The sequence below is a fragment of the Uloborus diversus genome, chromosome 4 (genome assembly GCF_026930045.1).
Source record: "Uloborus diversus isolate 005 chromosome 4, Udiv.v.3.1, whole genome shotgun sequence".
Lineage (NCBI taxonomy): Eukaryota > Metazoa > Arthropoda > Arachnida > Araneae > Uloboridae > Uloborus > Uloborus diversus.
In genome coordinates, this window is record NC_072734.1 from 47,283,367 (window position 1) to 47,308,278 (window position 24,912).

The 24,912-nt window shown below is 32.7% G+C and overlaps 1 protein-coding gene across 1 annotated transcript in view; it reads right to left on the reverse strand.

Moving 5' to 3' along the window:
* Nucleotides 1-380: 380 nt before the first annotated feature.
* LOC129220114 (uncharacterized) overlaps nt 381-24,912 on the reverse strand; it is a 47,699-nt gene continuing 23,167 nt past the window's right edge. The window contains exon 5 of the mRNA XM_054854456.1: nt 381-584. Within this exon, the coding sequence (XP_054710431.1) occupies nt 381-584 (204 nt within the window). The remainder of the gene's footprint in view (nt 585-24,912) is intronic.

Below are 24,912 nucleotides of genomic sequence, written 5' to 3' on the forward strand. Positions count from 1 at the left end.
TACACAGGTTTCACAAATGAAACCTGTGTAAGTTGACCACCTGCTGGTCAACTTAAACAGGTGGTCAACTTACAGAGGAAGATTTATATGATAAGGGCTAATTCCGTGCCTGAAAAAAAAAGAGGTCAACTTACAAGGGTGGTCAACTTCACAGGTTTTACTATAACACTAGATGGCTGCACCCTATTCATCGGCTGTCGGTTTTACCCACCTAAAATGTTTATTATTTAAATCCAAACTTACAACTGTCTGTTACTGGACCCTTGTCTGTTTCTGGTGCCTTTACCCTACGGAACTTTTTTTTAAAACTCCCACGTCTCCTGAAACAATCATACTTCAAAAGGAAACAAAACCGACGAAGGCTTTAGTTATTATTGGGTTTAGTTATTATCGTATAGTCGGTTCGGGTGTGTACTATGAATGTGACGATAAACCTCGTCCCCAGTAGAAAAGGCTGCCAGGCATATCCAACAAAAATGTCCCCGACAGTTACTACAAGTCATGTGATTACAGCCTTCAATTTTTTCGATAGCACTGTTGCACGTCGGACATTTCTTACACTTAGTTGTCATTGCTTGCCACACCTGAAGAAAGCAAAGAGTAAATAATATAGCAGGCTGTTTTAGAAATTAGAATTAAAGTATATTTTAATCAGCTAGAGTTGATGCAGGTAAATTCAAAATAAAAGATTTAATAAATGCAATACTGATCCATCAAAGGTTTTTTATCAAACATCTTAGGAGTGAATGTTAGAATTTATTTAGGGAGGGGTGCAATCAAAAAATTTCGCGAACTTTTTATTTAAGTTTGAAAATATGGGGTGTCCGAAAAGTCCTTGACGCATTAAAAAGTTTTATAGAAAAGCATCACATCACTAAGCAGTTTGTGCCATAATACTTCATAGATTCAAAAATGTTTTATGACATAAAGACAAATTAAGGAAAAAAATATTATTTTCAGTTTGCTTTGGAAGGGGCCTTGGCCCTTCATGCTCTCCCCCTAAATCAACTGAATTTCTGACAGCCCTACATGTTTAGAAGATACTAACGGGCAATGAGCAGTTGTCCAAGTCTCACGTGCCTAGTGCTGCCACTGTCCTGAACACATCTTTGAAAGAAGTGAGAATTTTTCTGAGCTGATACTCATTTGGCCAAAAGTATGGATGCTTGATAATAATTTTAATTGAAGGAAAAAAAATCGATAAACTGGGGCTGATGGCAGAGACATTATTGTGGGTGCTTGACAATCAACCACTTAATTTACAAAAATGTTTAAAAGACCTATTTCAGCTAGATGATGTCTTGTCAAAAGTGACTCATGGGTGCACGCAGACAAATACTTTTAATTTACAAAACTTGTTGACGGACATTTGACTGGATGACATCTTCACAAACAGACATTCTTGAAATTTACTTCATACACAAGCAAACAATGCTTGTTGTTGCCAGTAAAAATATACATCGATGAATGTTTGATATTTTCCTTTTGATAACTGATCAATAGGGTGGCTCAAAAATACATATAAAAAAATAAAGTTTCTCCTAGATATCAGGACACCCCTCCATATTTTTACTTTCTTCTATATCTAATATATAGAAGAAAGTATTGAATTCGTGCAAATTTTCGAATTTCGAATTTTGACGGATTCGAACGTTTTGAGGTGTGCTGAGTCCATTTCGACCATTTTTGGAAAATGTCTGTCTGTCTGTGTGTGTGTGTGTATGTATGTGTGTCACGTCTGTGTGTGACCAGTTTTTTGTGGCCGCTGTACAACAAAAACTACCGCATGAAATCGAACGAAATTTAGTACACATATGTGCCCCTATGTGAACTTGTGCCCATTAGTTTTTGGCGCGAATTCCTCCAAGGGGGGTGGAGCAATGGGACGTTTTTCGAGTTACGCGTGCTTGCTATTCCTCAGGAAGTTACTGGCGGAATCAAACAAAATTTGGTCCATATGTTGGTATTAACAGGAACAGGTGCTGATTCAATTTTGGTGTCAATAACTCAAACGGGGGTTGAGCTATAGAACGTTTTTTGTCGTCAATTGTGACTGCTGTATCTCAAGAAATAACGAACGGAATGAAAGAAAAATTTATCGGCAAGTAGCCCTTAGTGGGTATAAGAACTGATTTTATTTTTGTGTCAACAGCTAAAAAGGGGGTAGCGCAATCACCCATTCTTTTTTTCCATTTTGAGTGCCCTATCTCAAGAAGTAATGCTACGTTCTGGTTGAAATTTGGAATATATGTGAATCCATATGTAAACAGGCTTTGGTTCTATTTTGACGCCGATCGCTCCAAGAGGTGTTGATTTTTTTTTTTTTTTTGCGAATAAAAATATTTTTATTAATGCAACAATAAGAAAGATAAATCGTAATAGATTGTCGTCTGCGTATTTCTCGTGATTTTAATTGTATGGAAATGGTAGGAAATATTATCTCAATGATTTAAAATTTTTAACTGTTGCCATCTTATGTTTGTTAACAAATAAAATATTTGTAATTCATTCAAGCAAGGCTTTTAAAATAACTTTCAATTTTCACTCTTTGCTTTGCTTTTGCAATAATTCAGACATCGGGATGGTCGTCAAGTTTTTGCATGTGTCATTTTGTTTTTGTTGGGAATATTGCTTCCTCGTCAAGCATGGGGAGGGATCAGAAAAAAAAAAAGAAAAAGAAAAATATAGAAGAAAGTTTCGTGATGGCCACAACATACTAGTTAGACTTGTGGATAGTAATATACTGGAAGAGTTTTAGCTTCCTATTTGAACTGAAAGAGGGTGCTCAACCCCCTCCCCCAAACTTCAAATGTATCAGGGTTCATACTCAATATCGGAAATAAAATGAAGGAGTTTTGAAGGAGTAAAATGAGATTTTGAAGGAGTACAAACGGGCTGTCATTAAACGATGTCACTTTTTTCAACATATTTGCCCCCCTTCCCCCCTTTATCACTAAGTGTCACACTTCACCTAACTCCTCCTCTTGTCACCCCATGTCATATTTTTATAAACATATTGTTACAATAACTGAGTGATGTCACTATTTGTCACCCTCTCTATTCCTCATGTCACAATGTCATGAACCCGTCTCTCCCTCAAGGCATGACATCACTTGTAGAATGTAGATGATCCTTTTTAAAACATCATAACTGCAATTTACTAAAAAAAAGTTTTTCTAACACAATCACTTAATATAGTGCATTTACTTGTGTGTTTTTAAATATTTGAGTAATAAATAGACAGCCCGACTTCTGCTATTAAGAGTGTGGTGGAGGGAAAAGCAATAGATATAAAACTTGAAAAAATAGCCAAGCACCATTTAAGCATGTTTTACTTCACTTGTTGAAATGTCTTAGATATCTAATAAAATTTTCACCTTCAACTTTTATCAATTTGTAAATTACATCTTTATGAAAAGAAAAAGTAAATAAACATACGAAATTGCTACATTAAAATCGCCCTTGTGACAAAGTCAGTTGTTGATTGAATTATTTTAAGTTACTGCCATAGAGGAAGATTACGTAGACTTGAACTAAAAAAGAAGGAGTTAAAACCAAAATGAAGAAGTTTGGAGGGCCCTTCAAAAAATTTTCTAAAACGAAGGAGTATTGGAAGAGCGTGCAAACCCTGGTATGGGGAGGGAGGTTGAAAAAAATACATTGAACTGAAAAAGCAATGCTGCACATTATAATATACACTAATAATATGCATATACATTGCAATAAAATACAGTAGAGTTTCGAAAATCTGAGGTAATTGGGGCTCACGCCACCTCGGATTACTGAAAACTCAGATTATCTGGAAATTCCTTCCCGATTAAAATTGTACACTTTTCGATGACATAAGGAGAAGCACCTTTTACTAAGAAGAGGAAATATTGTCTTCACAAAAAATATTGTCACTAAAATTTCATCATAAATTTCGCTTTTAAGTACCTCTAAACGAATTTTGAATTTTTTCTTCACAACGTCTCTGTACGTATTTACGCGTGCAAATTTGTGTGCAACCAAGCACGCATTTTGACAGTTGCCCGAATCCATTTCGATAAGATATGTCATTACGTCTATATCTATGTGCTTGTATATATGTCGCTTAACACAAAAACGGTTAGTTGTAAAAGTTTTAAAATTTCGTATATACGATTCGTATAATTTTTAGTTCAATTCGGGTATTCCAAAAGGCATGTTACGTTCTTTGTGGTTATTTAATGTCAAGTTATTATTATTATATAAGTCACCTATTAATTTGCATTTAGTAGTTGATGAATATTTTGTGTCACTTCAGGAGTTTTATTGCAACCAAACTCTCAATGCATTTTTTATTATTTACTGCGTAATTAAATGAGTTAGACAGTCGTAAAAAATGTCTCGTTTCAGATTTTGATGAAATTTTTTTTTTCTTTAATTAAAAAATGTAACTTGAATATATAAAGTAAGCATCTTGAATTAAGCGGAACCTCGATTTTTCGAGACTCTAATGTAATCATTTACAAAAAAACAGCTGGGGAAATTAAATATTTCTAAATGTGTGTCATTTTCTATGCTACGGCTAATGTTAAATGGAGGGGTCATTGGGCACCGTCTTAAAATTTGATTAAAAAGCTAAAACTTTTACAGCATAATACTATTAGTAAGCAAGGTTGGCAAAAACCCGTGTTTTTTTAAAAAAAGCCCATGGACCCAGGGTTTTTTTAAATAAAACCCAAAAAAACCCAACCTAAAATGGGATTTTTAAAGAAATAAGGGGTTTTTTTGTCTTTTCTTTAAGGAAAATGTGGGGTACTTGTAGCATATTGTAGTGTAAGTATATGGACAAAGGGCAAAAATTGTCTTGGGGTAAAAAATGCTGGAAAACTAGTTAAAATTCAGCGTTTTCTGAGAAAAAGTATAAAAGACGACAAAACCCAAGAATGGTGAAGTTTCAGATTTTTTAGTGTCCATGATTACTAACAGTTAAGGCAAAGTTACTTCTCGAGTGATGAGTGATAAAATCTATTGTTCGTTTTTAATTACTACTTTTTTTTTTGCATTTTACTTTATTGTATTTCATTTTGTTATGCAAAACTACTGTAGAACCTCAAGTAGTTTAAATCTTTTTTTACTGAATTCCAGCTTAATCAAGACATCTCTTTGGATTTTATGTTGCCCGTTTTTCTGTTTCTGTGTACAGAGTAACAAATATTAAACTTTTTCGTAGGATAATGAAAATACTGTACATCCTGTTCTAATATGTTTTAAATGCTGTTAAGAGTAAAGAAATACCATTAAAGTTCAAAATTCTTTTTTTGTGTCATGGTCTGTGGTGAAAAACAAATAAAAAAGAAGTATTGAAAATTGTGAAAGTATTTGAAATGATTAATTTTTTAAAAAACCTCTCAGAAAATTTAAAAAAAAAACCCAAAAGTGGGCTAAATAATGGGTTTTTTTGAATGGGTTTTTCCAAAAAAAAAAACCATTGGGTCCAACCCAATTGGGTCCAATCCGGCCAACCCTGTTAGTAAGTGTTAAAAAAAATAGGGGGTGTCCTGGGCTCTAGCTGAAGAAAAGTTTTTTTGAACCACGCTACTGATCAACGATAGGTTGAGTTAAACGTTCTTTATGCACATTAAGTACAGAAATTGATAGCTAATTAAGAAGGTAAGTCTATCTTAACTATCAGTAACTAGATGGAAACAGAGTCAAAGCAAAAACCCAATTTCTACTTTCGTCGGAGCCTAATAACATCAAGTTTTGAATTTGTATCCTCACACAGGGGTTGTTCAGTGTGCCTGTGCAGAAATTAATACAAAAGTTTTACTCGGTTTTGATTTTGCATCAACTTAGTATGCAGTATACCGACAACATAAACACGACACAGAGGGTAAAGCAACAGAAAGGGCAAAGCATATTACAGGGTTCGTACTCAATTTCAGAAATGAAGGAGTTTTGGAGGAGTTTCGAAGGAGTAAAATGAGGTTCTGAAGGAGTACTAATGGACTGTCATTAAATGATGTCATCAACATATTTGGCCCCCCTTTGTCACTATATGTCACACTTCACCTACTCCTCCTCTTGTTACATGTCATATTTTTTATAAACATATTGTTACAATAACTGTGATGTCACATATTGTCCTCCTCTCTCTTCCTCCTGTCACAATTTCATGAACCCGTCTCCCCCTCAAGGCATGACATCACTTGTGATGATTTTTTTTAGAGACGTACCGAGTAGCACTTTGGCCGAGTAGCCGAGTACTCGGCCTTTCATTACTCGGCCGAGTACCGAGTTACCGAGTACTCGGCCTTTCACTACTCGGCCGAGTTACCAAGTACCAATTATGTTTTAAGAAGAACCACCGATACACATGTGATGAATTTTGAACTTATTGGAATAGTTGTATAGACCTCCATGTCCATAGAATAGTTTTTAAAACTAAATTCCTGCTGAAATTTAATCATGCATTATTTAAAAAAAATTGTTTATATATATATATATATATATATATATATATATATATATTTGACAAAAATTTTACAAAAAAATTATTTTTTAAATTAAAAATAAATATAAATGGTATGATTAATCAAGTTGGAATTAAAACAAATTGTACCAATCTATTATAGTTCTTGTCCGCCAAAAATAAATAATTTTTAAAAGCAAATAAAACAAATGTGCAGGAACGCTGCAGACACGTGTTTCTGCGTTACAAGGAACGTCTTTTTCAGTGCATAAAATGTTAGCTAAAGACTGTAAAGACATTCGACAAAAGAATCCGATTTTTGTCGGATGCCTTTAAACAAGCTCACATTTTGTGCATTGAAAAAGGAATTACTTGTAATGCCAAAACACGTGTCTGCACTGTGCTTTTAACGTTGTTTTATTTCCTTTTATTTTTTTAAGCAAAAGTATTTTTATATTTCTTATAACTAATTTTTGTTTGTAGCAAAAATACATTTTTAATATAAAAATTCCATATTTTCTATACTTACTTTTTTGCACAATTTTTAATAAGTTTTATTAACTTAGGGGACATTAAAATAAAGATTTATTCCCTTGAAGCATTACAAACTTCATTATTCTCAAAATTTAAATTTAAATTGTAAATGATTGCAGAATATTATATGTGATTGCATTTTTTTATAAATTTAAATATCTGTCTTGGACAATATTCAATTTTTTGCAACTACTCGGTATTGGCCGAGTGTCTGATCAAAATTTGGCCGAGTACCGAGTACTCGGCAAATTGGCCGAGTAGGCCGAGTACCGAGTAGTTACCGAGTACTCGGTACGTCTCTAATTTTTTTACAATATCATAACTGTGATTTACTAAACAATTGCCTTTTTAACACAATCACCTAATGTAGTACATCTACTTATTTGTTTTTAAATAATTAAATAATAATTGAAAACCTGACCTTTGCTGCTGAGAGCGTGGTGGAGGGAAAAACAATAATCATAAAACTTAAAAAATAGCCAAGCACCATTTGAGCATGTTTTTCTTCACTTATGAAATGTCTTAATCCATCTAATAATATTTTCATTTTCAATTTTTATGACTTCTATTATCAATTTGTAAATCAGATTTTTATAAAGACAGATAAACAAATTACTACATTAAAATTACCCTTTTCCTTCGCCCTTGTGACGAAGTTAAGTTGTCGATCGAAGTATTTTAAGTTACTGTGTGACAAGTTTACAGTATTTTAAGTTAACAGTATTTTAAGTTACTGTGTTAAGTTACTGTGTGTACGAACAATGTTAATGTGCACTAATTGGAGAAATAAAATAAAATTGGTTGTCATGGGTGTGGGAAAAATTTCCCTCACATTTGAAATCATTCAGAAAAAGATTGTGCATGTTTGCATATCATCGGGAGAAAAATAATTGAAAGACCATCATAAAACCAACAGTCACTTCATTAAATATTTTGAGGTGAGAAATCTACTACTCTAGAACAAGAAGATTGAATTTGGAAAAAAAAGAAAAGAAAACTATTTTTGTGACTCATAAATGTTCAGTATCAGGGTTCATTGGCGTCGTCAGCTGAAATTTATTGGGGGGGACCATTCTGACTATCATTTTCAAGTTGCATTAAGAAAAACTCGTATATATATATATATATATATAATGGGTTTACATTTAATACAATATTTTAAACTGGTACATCTTGATTCACATAATTACACAATAAGAAAAAAAAATTAAATACCAACAAATACATTTTTTCTAGACTGCACATGGGATACGAATATCCGTGCTATTTTTTTGTGATCAATTTCGTCCAAGATGTTTTTGTGAATGTAGCATAAAGCAACATGATTCAACGGCTTTTGTGTCATAGTCGACCTTAGATACCATTTCAACTTTCTCAGCGCACTGAAGCTTCTTTCAACTTTACGCGACGAAGGGCGGCACACCAAGAGTAGCCGCACCAAATTTTCAACATTTTGAAACAGTAGACAATTGAATCAACCGTTCTTAATGAATGAAATCAGCAAAAACGAAATCCAGCTCTATTGAATCAGCCGCTTTATGGAATCAAAGCTGTTCAGAACAAAATGTGACTCATATAAACCGCGACAACTGTATAATTAAATTTTTATATTACATAGTGATAAACCCTGCAGCTCTAAGTTCTTGGCACAAGTTGGATTCGAAGGAGTTTAATTTGATGTTTTTTAATTAAAAAATTAAAGTATATAATTCACCGTTATGACATTCACGAACCTACGAAAAACACAACTACAAAAATAAAATAAGACCCAAATAATTAAGCTCTCATAATATCATATTTTAATAATGCTACCTCTTAAAGTATTTTCATAATTTTTTCAGGATTTTTGTAACAAATGCACCAGAATTTTGCTTTTTTGTTGAATCCTCCATACACTCAATGCATATGAAACCAAAAAACAACAAAAACCATGCCCATGCTATTTCATTAATTTCTAATTTCTCAAAGTCAGCAGGGAAAGTGCCCCTCCTGATCCTCTTTAAGTGACAGCACACCTCACAGATTGAAAAGTACTGGCCTACACAGAGAACAAACAGCATTTGGTGTATAATTGAATTCTGATCAGCGGACGATGAGGAAGAGATAGAGAAATGAACTGCTTTTTTCTGACACGTGACAATAAGTTTTAAAATGGTTATTTCAATAAAATTTGTTCAGTAAAGCAGGATTATTAATGGATAATTTTCTGTTAAGCTTTAATAACTAAAAGGAGCATTATTTATTCCATTAAAATTTATAAAAGTCGAAACATTTCAAAAAAAAAAAAAAAGAGAAAGTTGAACGCATTAGCTCCCATAGGACTCATAATGTCAAAATATTGACTGTAAAGCATACCTGATTAGCAGGCATTCAGGGGCTACTCGATAAGAGGTCACTGTGAACTTTCATAAACTTTCCTTTCCAAGAAAAAATTTTCTGACGAATCTTCAAATTTCGAGTAGTTTTTTGCGAAATATTGCATTAACACTAGAAAGACGGAAGCGGTCATTTTGACCGCAAACGATTTTCAAATGCTCATATTTGCTGCGTTTAATTTTCAAACTATTTTTCCTTCATTGACTTTTCCTAACTATTTATTAAGATTTTACAACAGTAAATTTTTTCCTTTTAGGATTATTATTATAGTCGCTATAAATGTTTATACCTAGAAAGACTGACTACGGTCATTTTGACCGTTAAGTGAACCTTTCTTTGTACATCCGTTTTCTTCTTTTTTCTCTTATCAGTTGTGTGTACTATGGACTATTGTTAGTTGTCAGGGTGAGTAATGTTCTTTTGAGCTTGAGTAGTACCTGTTGGTCAGGTTTAATTCTTTGAACTATTAGGAAAATGCGAAACACCTGCTGGTTGCATGGTTTCAATTTTCTGCTATCTGCACAGGGGGCAAAGTTGGGAAAGGTAAATTTGAAAAGCATGTGACTGGACACGTGAAATTACTTTGGGTCTAAAAAGAAGTAAATATAAACAGGTAAATTACAGAAATGTTTGCTGGAATTGTTTTGTGCACCAAAACATGTGCTTTGCTTGAAGCATTGACGTTTATTTTCTTCGGTGATAATGAAGTGCTCAGTCACATAATTATCTTCATGATGTCGAGATGAACCGTTGAAAAGCAAAACTTATAGGAACATTAACTCCTGAAACTGTTGCAGATTTATATCTAAAACAGATTATGGTTTGAATGAACAGTCTGGCTTATCTGAAGAGAAATATATTTCTAGCGATGAGAATAGTTTGCTTTCATGAGATTATTGCGAATATTTTTCAGAGCCTAGATTTGCAGAAAAGGATTGTTCTTCTGAGTTAGAATGAGAAGAAACCTCGCTAATAAAAACTGATGCTCAAAATTTAAAAAGTAGTGAAAGAAAGAGTGAAAAGGGTCTGACGCCGAAAAAAAGGAGAAAATTTCAAAAACAGAACTCCTATTTCTTCAATTTCCGCCAAGTCATCCCCACTTAGTGATGTAAAATACCCGGGTATGTATTTTTAGGGGTAAATACCCAGGGTATATACCCGGGTAAATACCCAAAATGGGTATTTACCCGGGCATTTATTTCAAAAATTTATATTCAACTAAAATACTTTTCTGTATGTATTCCACTATGTATAGATATAACCAACCATATACAAAACAATAAATTTTTGCCCAAAAATTGTATTTTGATCACATACTTACAGAATTATTATGTGAAACAACTTAGCAATCTAATATGATATTCACATTAAATGTGTTGGATATGCTTAATCAATGTTGATAGCCAAATTTATAAAAAGCCATTCTACAAAAGGTAAAAAACTTAATTGGTTACAAAAAAAAAAAAGCAAACATCAATTTTTTAAGGTCATAGTCTTTTATAACCCAGTAATATATTCCTGCATGACACCAAAATGTAACAAGATGTCGCTATTTATTATTACTATTTATTTACCCCTATATCTTTTGCAGAAATTTCCTCCAAACCTAGTTCAAGTGTTCAGGCCTATTCTGCATCTCACACACACACACACACACACACACACACACATATATATATATATATATATATATATATATATATATATATATATATATATATATATATATATATATATATTTAGACAGCGTAAATGCAGCTTAAGTGTTAAATGTTTACTACATATATTATACAATTTAATGTCACACTCGTAACTCGTCGGTAGCACAGTGGCAAGTGCACTAAACAACAACAAGAGACCCAAAAGAATATTAACAATATAAATTGAAAACCATGTAAATAGGAAAAGTTGAACAATATGAACATTAAGATAATTAATGGGAATGGACAGTAACTGCTACGTTTTCAAAGAGCTGGAGCAGTTGGCATATTATGATAATTTGCAGGTTTCTATAGAGGTCGGTACCGCACAAGTCAGCTAGTAATTACATTTTTATCAAATTCTCAAGAATTTGCTTGCTTATTTCAACTGCGAACGAGTATATTAGAAAAGGTGACAAGTTTTTTGATAATGCTGACATGTACTATCCAGCCCCCTTGGATAGCTTCTTGGGGCTGGATAACTTCTCAGTTTATTTTTCCAAACATCCCTAATGCTTCCTCTTTTTTTTTTTCACTTTGGATATGACTTACCAAGATTAAGATTTTGAAATCCTGAAATTTATCATTGATTACTTATACTCCAATTACGACATTGAAAAGAAAGATTCTTTGGTTCACACGAAATGCTTCTTTCATAATTTCATCAAGAAAATGAAAAATATTATAAAAATTATAATTTATACAATAAAATTATAAATATATACAATAAAAAATATTATAAATTGTGTAATACATATGTATGTATCAGTTTTACCAATTATTTCATATTTAGATTTGTAAAAAAAAATTCTCATTCATTTTTTGCATTTTTTTGTAAAATACCCAGTTTTTGGGTATTTACCCAGGCCTTGGGTAAATACCCAAAAAATATTTACCTACCCACTGGGTATTTACCCGATCCACATCACTATCCCCACTGATCAATTTTGCTGCATATAAATAAGTAAGTACCTCAAGAAAAAGATTAAAATAGTGTGAAATTAAATTATGCGGAACTAAAACTACGAGCATTTGTTCTAACTTCCAAACAAAAAACTGTTAATGACTAATATACAGGTGACGTGATAACATAAGTATTTCGAAATACTGTAAAAGATAGTAATGTACGGTATCTTGCGATATTAAGATATTTTTTAAATCAAACACATGCATGGTTGATTAGCTAAGAAAATTTCCTCTTTTTTGTACAAATTTCCTCTTTCTCAATGCCAATTGTGTAAAGCATGTGTATTTCACTTGATCGAACGTAAAATTAAAAAAAGCTATCTGAGACTTATTTGCAGACCATATTAGGATTAAATTGTTAAATTAAACTTTGATATTATGCAACAAATCTTTTCTATGGTTGAAAATCCCAAAAGGAGGAAATTTCTATTATTTTAAGTATGGCGGTCAAAGTGACCGCTGCTCGTCTTTCTAGGTATACGCAAAACGCCGTCTTTCTAGTGTTAAAAAGATATTCTCATTTGATGTAGTGATGTGGGTAATTAGGAATTTCATTCGGAAAATCGAGAAGTAACCCCACCTGAATAGTATAAAATCGGGGAGCCCCTGCATGTATTACACTCAACAGAATGGTACTTACCTATCACGATCTTTTGATCTTTTGAAGATGGTTCCGTGGATGTTGATGATGATTCAGTTGTTAAAAATTGCTAAGGTTCATTTGATGTAGAAGGTTTGCTACATTTTCCCATTTCAAGCCACCTCTCCATATTCGTAATCGAATATGTAACAAAAAAGCATTTTTACCAAAATAGGAGCGCTTTTCAGGTCACCTACTCTCAAGGAGACCAAAAGACCACATGAAATTATCTTTATTTTTGTCGGAACGTCCTTTTATTTCTGTCTTTTTTACTTCCTTTTACAAAAAAGGAAGTATTGCATTCGCGAAAAAATTTTCACTCAAAAATCGCCCTTAATTTCCATTTTGCTCACCCCCAAATGAATGTTGAGTTTTTTTTTCGATTCGACCACATGCGGAAAAGTGCCTAAGAATGTATAGACACGCGAAATATCCATTTTGACCATCACCGAGGTAATTACAACGACTTTTCTCGTGACGTCTGTATGTATGTGCGTATGTGCGTATGTATCTCGCATAACTCAAAAATGGTATGTCCTAGAAAGTTGAAATTTGGTACATAGACTCGTAGTGGGGTCTAGTTGTGCACCTCCCCTTTTGGTTGCTTTCGGATGTTCCTAAGGGGGTCTTTTGCACCTTTTTGGGGGGAAATCATTGTTAATTTCGATGCAAACTCAAGTGGTGTTATAATTTGGCGGTCACTTGGCGATATATCGCCAGTCTTTTGGTTGCCAAGTTTTGTCGCCAACTTGGCGAAAAATTTGGCGATTTTTTTTTTTTTTTTAAATCTGCTTTCAATGTGGCCATTGCTAGTGATATTTAAAGAGTTAGAGAGAGAATCCCATTAAAATTGCAATAATAGGGAAATAGCATTAAATTGGTGTAAAAGGAAGTCATGTGATGCACACATCAGCTCGTTTTTCTGGTCATCTTGCGCTTCTTTTTTCGTTGGTCTATCGGAAGTGACATCACAGTATCCATCGTTATGCTGGCTTACGATTTGCTTTTGAAATTGCACGTTAATTTTTAGACTCCTCCTCTTTTTTTTTCTGTAACGTAACGCTTTTTTGGTCAAACTTGAGATGCCGCAAACACATTTGAGAAACCGAGCTTCGGTAAGGTACTTTGAAGCCACGTGTTGAATAATGTCAAACAATGACACGTCTCCTTTCCCTTTCTACCCCAAACTTAACCTTTGACCAGCTAAGTGGTCTTCTAAATTTTTGTGCATCCTTTGACCAGGGTGTTGTTACCAGCTGCAAAAAACCGCCAAAGAAGTCTGGTGTCTCATTTTGTTTGGGAAACATTGGGCTCGCTATAAATTGAACCGAATCGACGAAACAAACACTGCAAAACTCGAAACAGAAACCTGGAAGCGCCGAGAAACGAGATAAGAAAGAAAGGGGCAGAAGCTCAGATCCCCGTCTGACGTCTGTTGACTTATTAGCCCGAGAGTCGTAGAAAAGGGGGGGGGGGTGCATATACGCTGGAGACTCGACTATGGATGGTTGACATTGCACTCGGGAGAAGGTATCCCCTTTCTAGCATCCTTCACTAAAGCTAGTGTGCGTAGAGCAGAGCAATAATTTGTCAATGAAGTTCACTTTCCGACTTTCCGTTCACTATACACATCACATATTTTGTTTTTTTTTTAGTTCATTTTTTTTTCGATGTTCATTTCGTTTTATTTGATATGAATTAAACATGGTAAATTATATATTACGCAACTGTTTAAAGTCTTCAAAGCAAAAATAATTTCCCCAAAATAATGAAATTCATCTTGACAATTATCGAGGGGGTCCGATTTTCAAATATTGAGAGGGTCCGGTCCTCAAATATTGGGGGGGGGGGGGGGGGTCCGGACCCCTTGGACCCCCCCGGCCGCGACGCCCATGTCAGGGTTGCCACAGAAGTTCAAGAATGAAAATCCCTGACATTTCCAGGTTTTCCAGTCGATTTTAGAAAAAATTCCAGGATAATGAATGTTAACTTATATTATTTAATATCGATACAATATAATTTTTACTGTAAATAAACCTACTTTATTAACCAAATAATGCTTTAAAACATTATCAATAATTGTTAACAAAATTTAGGTTAATTTGAGACAAACTTAAAATTTAATTACAAATGCTTTGAAAGACCAGATTTTTGCAATTAATACTTTAGTTTTTAAATCTCTGCAATTGTGTTCTGCAAAAGTTTGTTTCCCTTTCAATGCAAACAATTTATTTTACTTAAAACTATTTCTTAGCACTTTTTTCACTATTTTTCTTACTTAGCAACCTTTTCCTATTGCAAGATATGTGCTGGGAACCATTCTAACATAACTGAGCATATTGTACGAAATCTCATTTGATTTAAGTCTCCCTCCCTTCCTCGCAGAGAACATATGCTACAACATATTATCTGCAATGATGATTCAATTTAAAATTTATATTCTTAATACAGTAACCCCTCGTTATATCGCGCTTGTCGGGAGACAACAAAAAAGCGCGATATATCCGAAAACGCGATGTAACCGAGGGTTATAAAAAGTAACGCAATTTTAACATATTAACTTAAAATTTAATGACATGTGCCCCAACAAAAACTTTAGTTTAGTATCGAACTAGGACGATTTCGTTTTTGTAAAATCAAAAAGAAATTAGTCTACCAATTTTTCTTTTCAAAAAAAAAAAATCCAAAAATATTTTTATTGATTTATGGTGGGAATATGAATCGAAAGGTTGTAGCTGAAGCTGTTTTGAACTAAGTACATGGAAATCATACAAGGTTTTTTTGTTATTATTATTTAAAAAAATATATATTTGATGAGAAATATTTAAAAAAAAAAAAAAATGCGATGAGTTTAAAGAAAAAGAAACATTTCTTAATTAAATATTTTTTGGGGGACAAAGGAAAAGCGCGATACATCCGAATCAGCGATATAACGAGGATGTAACGAGGGGTTACTGTACATAAGAATATAGAAAACTATTACACTAGTCTTCTAAAATGAACTTTAATTTTTATTTTGAAAATATCTTTTACAAATCCTTAGCTTTAAAAAAGCAAATGAAGAACTGAAAAATTAAATGCTCACTTTTTTACAATTTAGTATTTTTATAAAAAAAATAGGTAATTGCTAATCAACTCAATAACAGTTAAAAAGTTTGCAAAAAAATAAATAAATCATTCTAATCCAGAATTAATGAAAATAACTTCCAATCATTGAAATAATGGAAAGTTTAAAGGAGGCATATGGGCTGAAACCTCAATCATACTAAGCAGTTTTCGGCGAAGTCACTTTCAATGTTGGCATGTTTCCAAAAGAAAAAATTTTAACCTACAAAAGCTAAAATTTTGAGACTTAAAATTTTTATGATCATTCATTTCATGAAAAAGAAAGAAAAATAAAGTAGAATGAAGGCAAGACCATCACACATACTTTGCAGAAAATACTTATTTCTAACTAAGTAAACATGGCTTGATTTTTTTTCCCCAAAAGAAGCAAAATAAAATGTAATGATATAAATTAGAGCTTTATAATTTTCGTATGGATTTTTTTTTTTTTTTTTTCTTGTAGCCTTATTATCTTTAGTACTTAAAAATGAGCTTGATTTTTCTTCCTCGCAACTATCAGGAAAATTCGCTTATCTGGACAATTTTTACCCAAGTTTCACACATCAGATGCAAAAATTGAGAAGGAATTCCCTGACATTTCCAGAAATTTCAATAATTTGTGACTTTCCCTGACAATTCCCTGACCATTTTAGGTGATTTTCATTTTCCCTGACAATTCCAGGTTTTCCATATTTTCCAGGTGCGTGGCAACCCTGAGTATACAATGAGAGTTGATTTTTGTTACATTTTGTTAAAAAAATTAATTACATATTGTAGCGCTATCCGTTACGTAATATATAATATGTATGTTTATGTTCATACAATATATTGTATAACCAAATAGCATATTCAAGTTGAATAAATACTTTTGTGCTTGAAAAGTACAAAAGAAATAACAAAGGTAAATTGCACAAATTGCAGATTATTACAGACAGAGTTTCAGGGTTACAAAGAACCCTTTATTCAATGCAAAACAAGTGAGTTTATAGATCAAAAGACATCCAACAGATACTTTCTTGGCGAGTTTCAAAAATCGGAACAATTTGAAAATCCGAACTACCCGTGGCATTAACTGTTTTGGATTTTTCACCTTCCACCATATCAAAATACAGACCCATTTACTTTGATATTCAATACTAATTTTAAAGACAATGAGTAATAAGTGTGAATTATATTGAAAGTTATATTCATATGACTAACAAAGTAAGGCATCAGTATAAAAATGGCAAAAATCAGCAGCACATGTTGGTTACAGAATGATTTTCCATTAATCACACACAATACTTTGATCAACACAAAACAAATTCAGTCTTTATAAAAATTGCAAATATGCAAGGTAATCATATAAGCAGATGCCATTTAGTAGAGCCCTCGATAAGATTACGGCTTAAGCTAAGGATATGAGAAGATTTTAATGCCAAAGAGACGAAAAATTCGGCACAAGCTAAAAGAAAGAGCAGAAAAGAAAAAAACCTGCCTAAACCAAGTTGAAGCAACAAATGATAAGTCATAGCAAATGAATTAGTAGTTTGTTAAATGCAGAAACAATAAAAGCCAAACTACACGTAACAAGCTATTCTTACCGTATTACCTTCGGCTAAGTGAAAAAAACATATACAGGCGTCCCTCCTATAACACAGTTAATTCGTCCTGTGTAGTATCAAAACCATGTTATATGAGACTTTTGAAAAAATAAGTTATTTTTCACACTAATTAATTATGTACGCAGTAAAATTCATGTCAATACATATCGTGTTGTATCGAGATCGTGTTATACGAGACTTAGAAATAATGTAAATGAATGGGTGTGAACCGTGTATATGGAAACCAAGTTTCATAAAAACGAAGTAAAAATGTATTCGAGTTATCAAACATTAACAGAATGTATTAAACAAAAATGAAATTCCATCTTTTTTAAAGATAACATTTGTGTTATGTCAAAACCCTGAAGTTTTAGATTCAAGTTTCATACCGTGTAATATCGAAACCGTGTTATAATAATCGCAAATTTGGTACCCCCGTCATATCGAAACCATGTTATATGAGGTACGCCTGTATTGTTTTAAACTTCAAAGGGTCAATGAGTGCGCATAAAAAAAAAGAGAGGGTAGAGTGCATCTAAGGTTATCTTTACTTGGACATGATAGAGGATTGTTTGGGCAGGGAGCAATGCCCTCCTAAAAATGCCTGGGGGGAATACTGGACATAGCTTGCTGGTAAATTTTTATAGATTAGCTATGCAGGGTCGGTTGCCGTTTTAACCTGCAAGACCTCTATTTTCCCAACCGTTAGTCCTAGATTCATACTTCCAGTTGCAAAGTTGTTCAAAATCAGATGCAGAGTTAAGATATTGGAAGTTTGAAGTAAAAATAAAAATGAGTCAAAAAATACAAAATTTTAACTTTTTACACGGGCCCTGGGTCAACAACTTATGTTTAGGGAAATAATCTCCATTGAAAAATATTACTACCACAAAAAACTTGACATTTGTATGACCAAAACTCAAGGAGATATTCAAAGTTTTAAGGGACCATACAAAAGATGAGATTAGAACTAATTGCAAATTTGGTACAGTGAAACCTGTGTAAGTTGACCACTTGCGGTGCAATACTTTGGTGGTCAACTTAGACAGGTGGTCAACTTATAAAGGGGGTAATGATTATTATTAATATTATTTTTATTTTTTTGTAAGTCTTGCACCATGCATTCATTTTTTGCCTAATTGACACTTACTCTTTCTGTTCAACTCACTTTCATTGTTTAGCATTACTTTGAATCAATAATATAAAATGTTATTCAAATATTTTTAGAGATTATTTTCCCAGAATGATGTATAGTATGTTATGAAAATTTAAAATTTCAGTAAATTATCAACAAAAAAAAAGTCTTATTGTTTATGAAAAGTTAATCATTTTGTATTAATAGTTCCTAAAAAATTATAGTTAATCAAAAAATAAAATTTTTTTCGTTTAACAACAAAAGAAAAACAAGTTTGGAGAATAAAAGGGTTCTTAGTAGTTTTCCCATGTGGTTAAACTCAAAAGGAGGTTTAGTTATGCTGCTGTTTCATCAGTTGGTAAATTGCTGGTCTAGCATCAAAAATATTCTTGGAAAGCTATAAAAAAAATAATAAAAATAATAATTTGTTGAATAAAATTTTTAAAAATAAACCAAGTGGTCAACTTACAAAGGATTTTTTACAATACTCCAAACCAAACTAGGGGTTCATTAGTGGTCAAGATAGACAGGTGGTCAAGATAGAGAGGTGGTCAAGTTACAGAGGTTTTCTTTCATTATATAAGATAGGACTAATTCCGTTCTTGACAAAAGCGGTCAACATAGACGGGTGGTCAACTTACAAAGGTGGTCAACTTTACAGGTTTTACTGTACTGTGTAATATTGAAACCATGTTGCACAAGTATCCTGTTATACGAGGGACACCTGGAGTTATTGGGTTAGTCGCAAGTTTAATAACTTTTGTCTAGTAAAGATAAAATAAAAGCTAATTCTACTGAGTTACTCACACTACACTTTTCTTTCATTTACCCCAATAAAGTGCTTTGGAGCTTTAATAAAGAACAAGGAAGCGAAAAGCTATAAAAGCAAATTATGCAACCCAAAAAAAAAAAAACTAATATCTAAGCAGAAAAGTGGCTGTTGCGTATGCAAGCTATATACAATGATGCGCCCAAATGAACTGTTTGTACTAGTGATGTTCCGGATATCCCTATCCGAGGAAAAATAAAGATCTGTATCCGCATCCATATCCGTTACTTTTTTGACGGATCTTAAACGGATCTTTTCTATTCTAAAAATTCTTAAATATTTGAATAAAAGACTCTTAAATTCTGTTTAAACTAGGTTTTAATCCCAACTTAAATTATAAGGTATCATTTCAAACACCAACGGTCCTCTGTGACATGTTTTTTTTTTCTTTTTTAATTTTTAGTTTAACATTAGTTTTTGATATTGATTTGGGGTTTCTGTTATACTTCATTTAGGCTTTTCTCGGCATCCTTCAAAAACAGCGAGACAAAATTTTCTATTTACTGTTTGTAAAGGTGTTCATGGCTCTGTTATTCCGTCGGTCGGAGTCATCTGGGTGGAATGGGTCAGCGCTGCATTGATGCTGAAATAAAATGCGAAAAATTATTTCAAGTCTATCCAGTAGCAGCTTTACACTCTTGCTCCTGCATCCTACATCTACCGATTAAGCTAGAAATAATTTTTCACATTCCATCAAAGCATTAATGCAGCGCTGGCCCTTTCCTTCCAACTCTCCCTCCATTTTAAAGGAGATTTCTTTAAAGAGTAAATCATAGTCTCTATTATACTTTCGCAATAGATGACATTTTTTGAAAAAACTGCTATTATTATGACAGGAATACCTTCCGTAACAAATTTTTAACTCGGATAGTTGAATTGGGCAATAAAATTTTGAGATCCGTATCTGTATCCGCGGATCTTGACGCTAATAATCCGGATCCGTATCCGCGGATCTACTTTTTTAACGATCCGGCACATCACTAGTTTGTACAGTAAAATCACAGATATGATAAGCAGGGAATGAGGCCAATTATGACAGAGGATAACACAAAGACTTGCATTTTTTGTTCATACAGTTTGCTCACACCACCCTTAATAGGGCATATTTTCTTTTATTTACTATTAACTTTTGTTTTAATAAAGATTACGTACAGTAAAAAAGTAGCTATTTTAGTTGCTTAGTTATAAAGTTTACAATGCAACACACAATACATTTAATAATTTACAGCTGCAGCAATACTTCAAAATAATTGGACAAGGACTGGCAATGGTAACAACACTACATCCCCTCCCCCTTCCAAGCTTCTAAGTCTCATCAAGGCACTAACTTCCAAAACGAAACTTCAATAAAGCCGATTTAATGTGGACCAAGAAAAGTGGGTATTGCAATGGCGACAATGCATATGATCACAGCCTCCATTTTTCTCAATGGCGCTGTTACAGTTAGGGCATCTCTTACAAAGCGTGGTGGTTGACTGCCACACCTGGGAAAAGCAAAAGAAAAAAAGAAACTGAAGACCAATAAAAGTTGTAGGAAAAGAGGGTTGAAAATCTTAAGCCCAAAAAAGCACTTCAGATGTATGCACTATTTAAAGGCCACACAAGTAATAATAAAATAATAGTTTAAAAAACTAAAAAAACACGCTTTCGTAGCAAAATGAACTAAAAAGTGAAAAATAATCTTTGGATGATAGTAGTTGACCAATCACTTAATTTTAAAGTAATACAAAAAAAGCGTGGGGGGCTGTCTATTTACATTTTTGCATGGACAACAAATGGGAGAAATTGAAGACAACTGATAAGAAGCCCCCCCCCCCCCCACGCTTTTTTGCATTACATTAAAATTAAGTGAATGGTTAACTACTATCATTCAAAGATTATTTTTCACTTTTTAGTTCATTTTGCTACGAAAGCGTGTTTTTTAAAAGTTTTAGTTTTTTAAACTATTATTTTATTTTCTTCTTTTTAGTTTAACTTGTTGAATGAAAAAATACCGATGTATGTGTGTGGAAATCATATCTACATATTACTTTGAAAATTTGAGACGCATTTGAATAAAAGTTTTGTTCAACCATGGTCAGATCAGCAATGCGTTTCCAATAGAAGGCTCACCTAAATTTTGGCATGAAATTAGTTTAAAACAATTATATTTCGTGTTCTAATTACCTTGGAACATTGGAACAAATTTTGTCTGATGCAGAAAAATTAAAGGTTTTTGCAGATATTTTTAAATAATTTTTGCCAGCATTTTTTAATGTATTTTTTTTTAATATTTCCTTTTTTACATTGTTGGATTTATGCCAAAATATTGATTAAAATCGGAGGAAACTAACAATTAAAAGAGTTAATTAATTAATTTGACTATAGAATATCGCATTGTCATCGGGTCTGAGGTCGCGTGCCAAATTTCAAAAGAATCCGATCGCAGGAAGTGGGCGAAATTTGAGCTGCAAGATTCCGTTACAAGATACATATATACCTACATACATATATACATACATACATACAGGTGAAGCTAATAAAAGCATGCTTAAAAAAAACTACAACAGACAGGCTCTCCAAGACTAAAGACAAAACTTTTGGTGCAACAAAAACTAATATTAAATTTAAAATTAGAGACGTACCGAGTACTCAGTAACTACTCTGTATTCGGCCTACTCGGCCAAATTTTGATCAGATACTCGGCCAGTACCGAGTAGTTGCAAAAAATTGAATATTGTCCAAAACAGATATTAAAATTCATAAAAAAGCGCAAGCATATATAATATTCCGCAATCATTTACAAGTCAAATTTAAATTTTGAGAATAATGAAGTTTGTAATGCTTCAATGGAATAAATCTTTATTTCAATGTCACCAAAGTTTATAAAACTTACTTATTAAAAATTGTGCAAAAAAGGTAAATATAGAAAATATAATTTTTATATTAAAAATGAAGTTTTGCTACAAACAAAAATTAGTTATAAGGAACATAAAAATACCTTTGCTTAAAAAATAAAAGGAAATAAAACAGTGTTAAAACCACAGTGCAGACACGTGTTTTGGCATTACAAGGAATTCCTTTTTCAATACACAAAATGTGAGCTCGTGGATTTAAAGGCATCCAGCAAAAGTCAGATTTTTTTGTCGAGTGTCTTTCCATTCTTTAGCTCACATTTTATGCACTGAAAAAGACTTTTCTTGTAACGCAGAAACACATGTCTGGAGTGTTCCTGCACATTTGTTTTATTTGCTTTTAAAAATTATTTATGTTTGGCGGACTAGAACTACTATAACAGATTTGTATAATATGTTTTAATTCCAACTTTCTTAACTATACCTTTTATTTATTTATTTTTAATTTTCAAAATATTTTTTCGTAAAATTTTTGACATAAACAAAATTTTTTAAATAATGTGCAGTTAAATTTCAGCAGGAATTTAGTTTTAAAAACTTTTATATGGACAAGGAGGTCTATACCACTATTCCAATAAGTTCAAAATTCATCACATGTGTGTCGGTGGTTCTTCTTAAAACATAATTGGTACTTGGTAACTCGGCCGAGTACTCGGTAACTCGGTACTCAGCCAAGTAATGAAAAGCCGAGTACTCGGTACTCAGCCAAAGTGCTACTCGGTACGTCTCTATATTAAAATTTAAAAAAAAAAATCCGACCTTGATTGAAAATCTTATTTTGAGATAAATTTTGTGGGTAAGAACACAAATGAAAGTTAACTACACTTAATATGTTTTCCAGATAGCATGAGAAACACAGCAAAAGGTAAGTTAATCACAACAAGTGAAATTTGCTAGTCACAAAATAAAGGGAAAATTGAAAATCCTTTTTATTCACTAAACTGAAAAATAATTACATTATTTGTCAAGAAATAGAAATGGCAAAAGAGAAAATTTTTAAATCATTGAGATTTTTCCTTCTTTGCAAATAATGCAATTGTTACCAATCGCTTGAATGAAGGCCTAGAATTGGATTTAAAATTTGCTAATGAGTTTCAAGTAACTTGGAAGTTCCTAGGAAATCCCATCAGATGCAGGAAAATTTTTTCTTTCGATTCAAATTCATTAAAAGGACAAGTCAGTTTTCGCTACTAAAACTGCATAAAATGCTAATTTTTACAATTTTTAATTACCGTAATTTCGGGTCAATAAGCCGCCCTATCGTATACGCCGCACATGCAATAATTTACTAACTAAAAACGAAAGTTCATCGGATAAGCCGCCCCATGGTATACGCTGCAGAAGAGCGTATCAAAACATGGCACCTCAGCCCCTCTATTTACATATATATATATCTCTCTATATACATATGTATGGATGTGATCATTTATTATAGTTAGAACGAAACTGTAACAAGCAACTGCACTTGTTGATGGATAGAAATGGAATTAACTTCGTGTAAAAAAAAAAAAAATCGGGAAAATGCTACGGTTACGCAAAAAACAGATGACATCTACATTTGGTTGGATGAGAAGTTTGCAAATCATTGTGTAATACTTAGCAGTACATCAAAAAATTGTTTACCTTTCATCAATTGATTCTTTATTTTTAAATTTAGCATCATTGAGACATTTTAAAACATTATCAGACTATAGGGACTAACTCAGACAAGCTAGCAGGGGTAGAAGTGATCGACTTGTCACATATAGGACATTTTCCACAAAAAATATAGGACAAATATAGGACACATTATATGAATAGTTTCGCTATGAAAAATAAAATAATATATACATATTATTTATTTATTCTTATCAATGATTTTGTTTAAAAAAAACCTTCAAAAAAAATTATAACTTACACCTGAAATGACTTTCCTGTAGTTGAAAGAATAATTTTTGAAAAAAGTGTACTTTGTAGACAAAAAAAAAAGAACAAAGTGAAATTTATTGATAATTAACACAGCAACTCACAATTGTTGCGGGGATAGAAGTGTCTCAAACATAACTTATATAAATAAATAAAAACCATCTTTGTATTGAGAACTAACAGGAAATAACCAATGCTTTGTAGCACAAACATAGATATTTTGTTCTATAAAATTCCACGAAAAGAAAAGATTGCAAAAAGACTATTAGAACATTCCGATCAGAAAATGCACTGAACACGAAAATATACCCGCGAAAACAAAAACAAAAAAAAAAAAAAAACACGAAAACAAAACCGAAATAAAAACAAGCTGGAAAACAGAACAAACTGCTGTTGCCAAACGCAAAATTCTAAAACCAACTTCAGAATTCGTTCTCGAAACTCCACCCACTACTTTGAGGTCATATTGCTGTGGCCAATGAGAGAAGATGCCTGTTGCAGGATTTAGTGAGTTGTGTTTTTTAATTTGAAATTCGTTTGCACACGTACTTTCGACGAAAAATCCGAAGTCAGATAGTTTGTTTACTGTTGTTTTAAAGAAATAAATTGGATAAAAAACAGGAATATAGGAAATATAGGACATTTTCCAAAAATATAGGAAATATAGGACGATTTTCATACTTTTTTTGAAAATATAGGAAATATAGGATATATAGGACCACTTCGACCCCTGAGCTAGCGATTCCTCCATTTTTCAGCCTCGTGAAACGTATGTTACCATCACGAATCTGGCAACACTGTAAAGA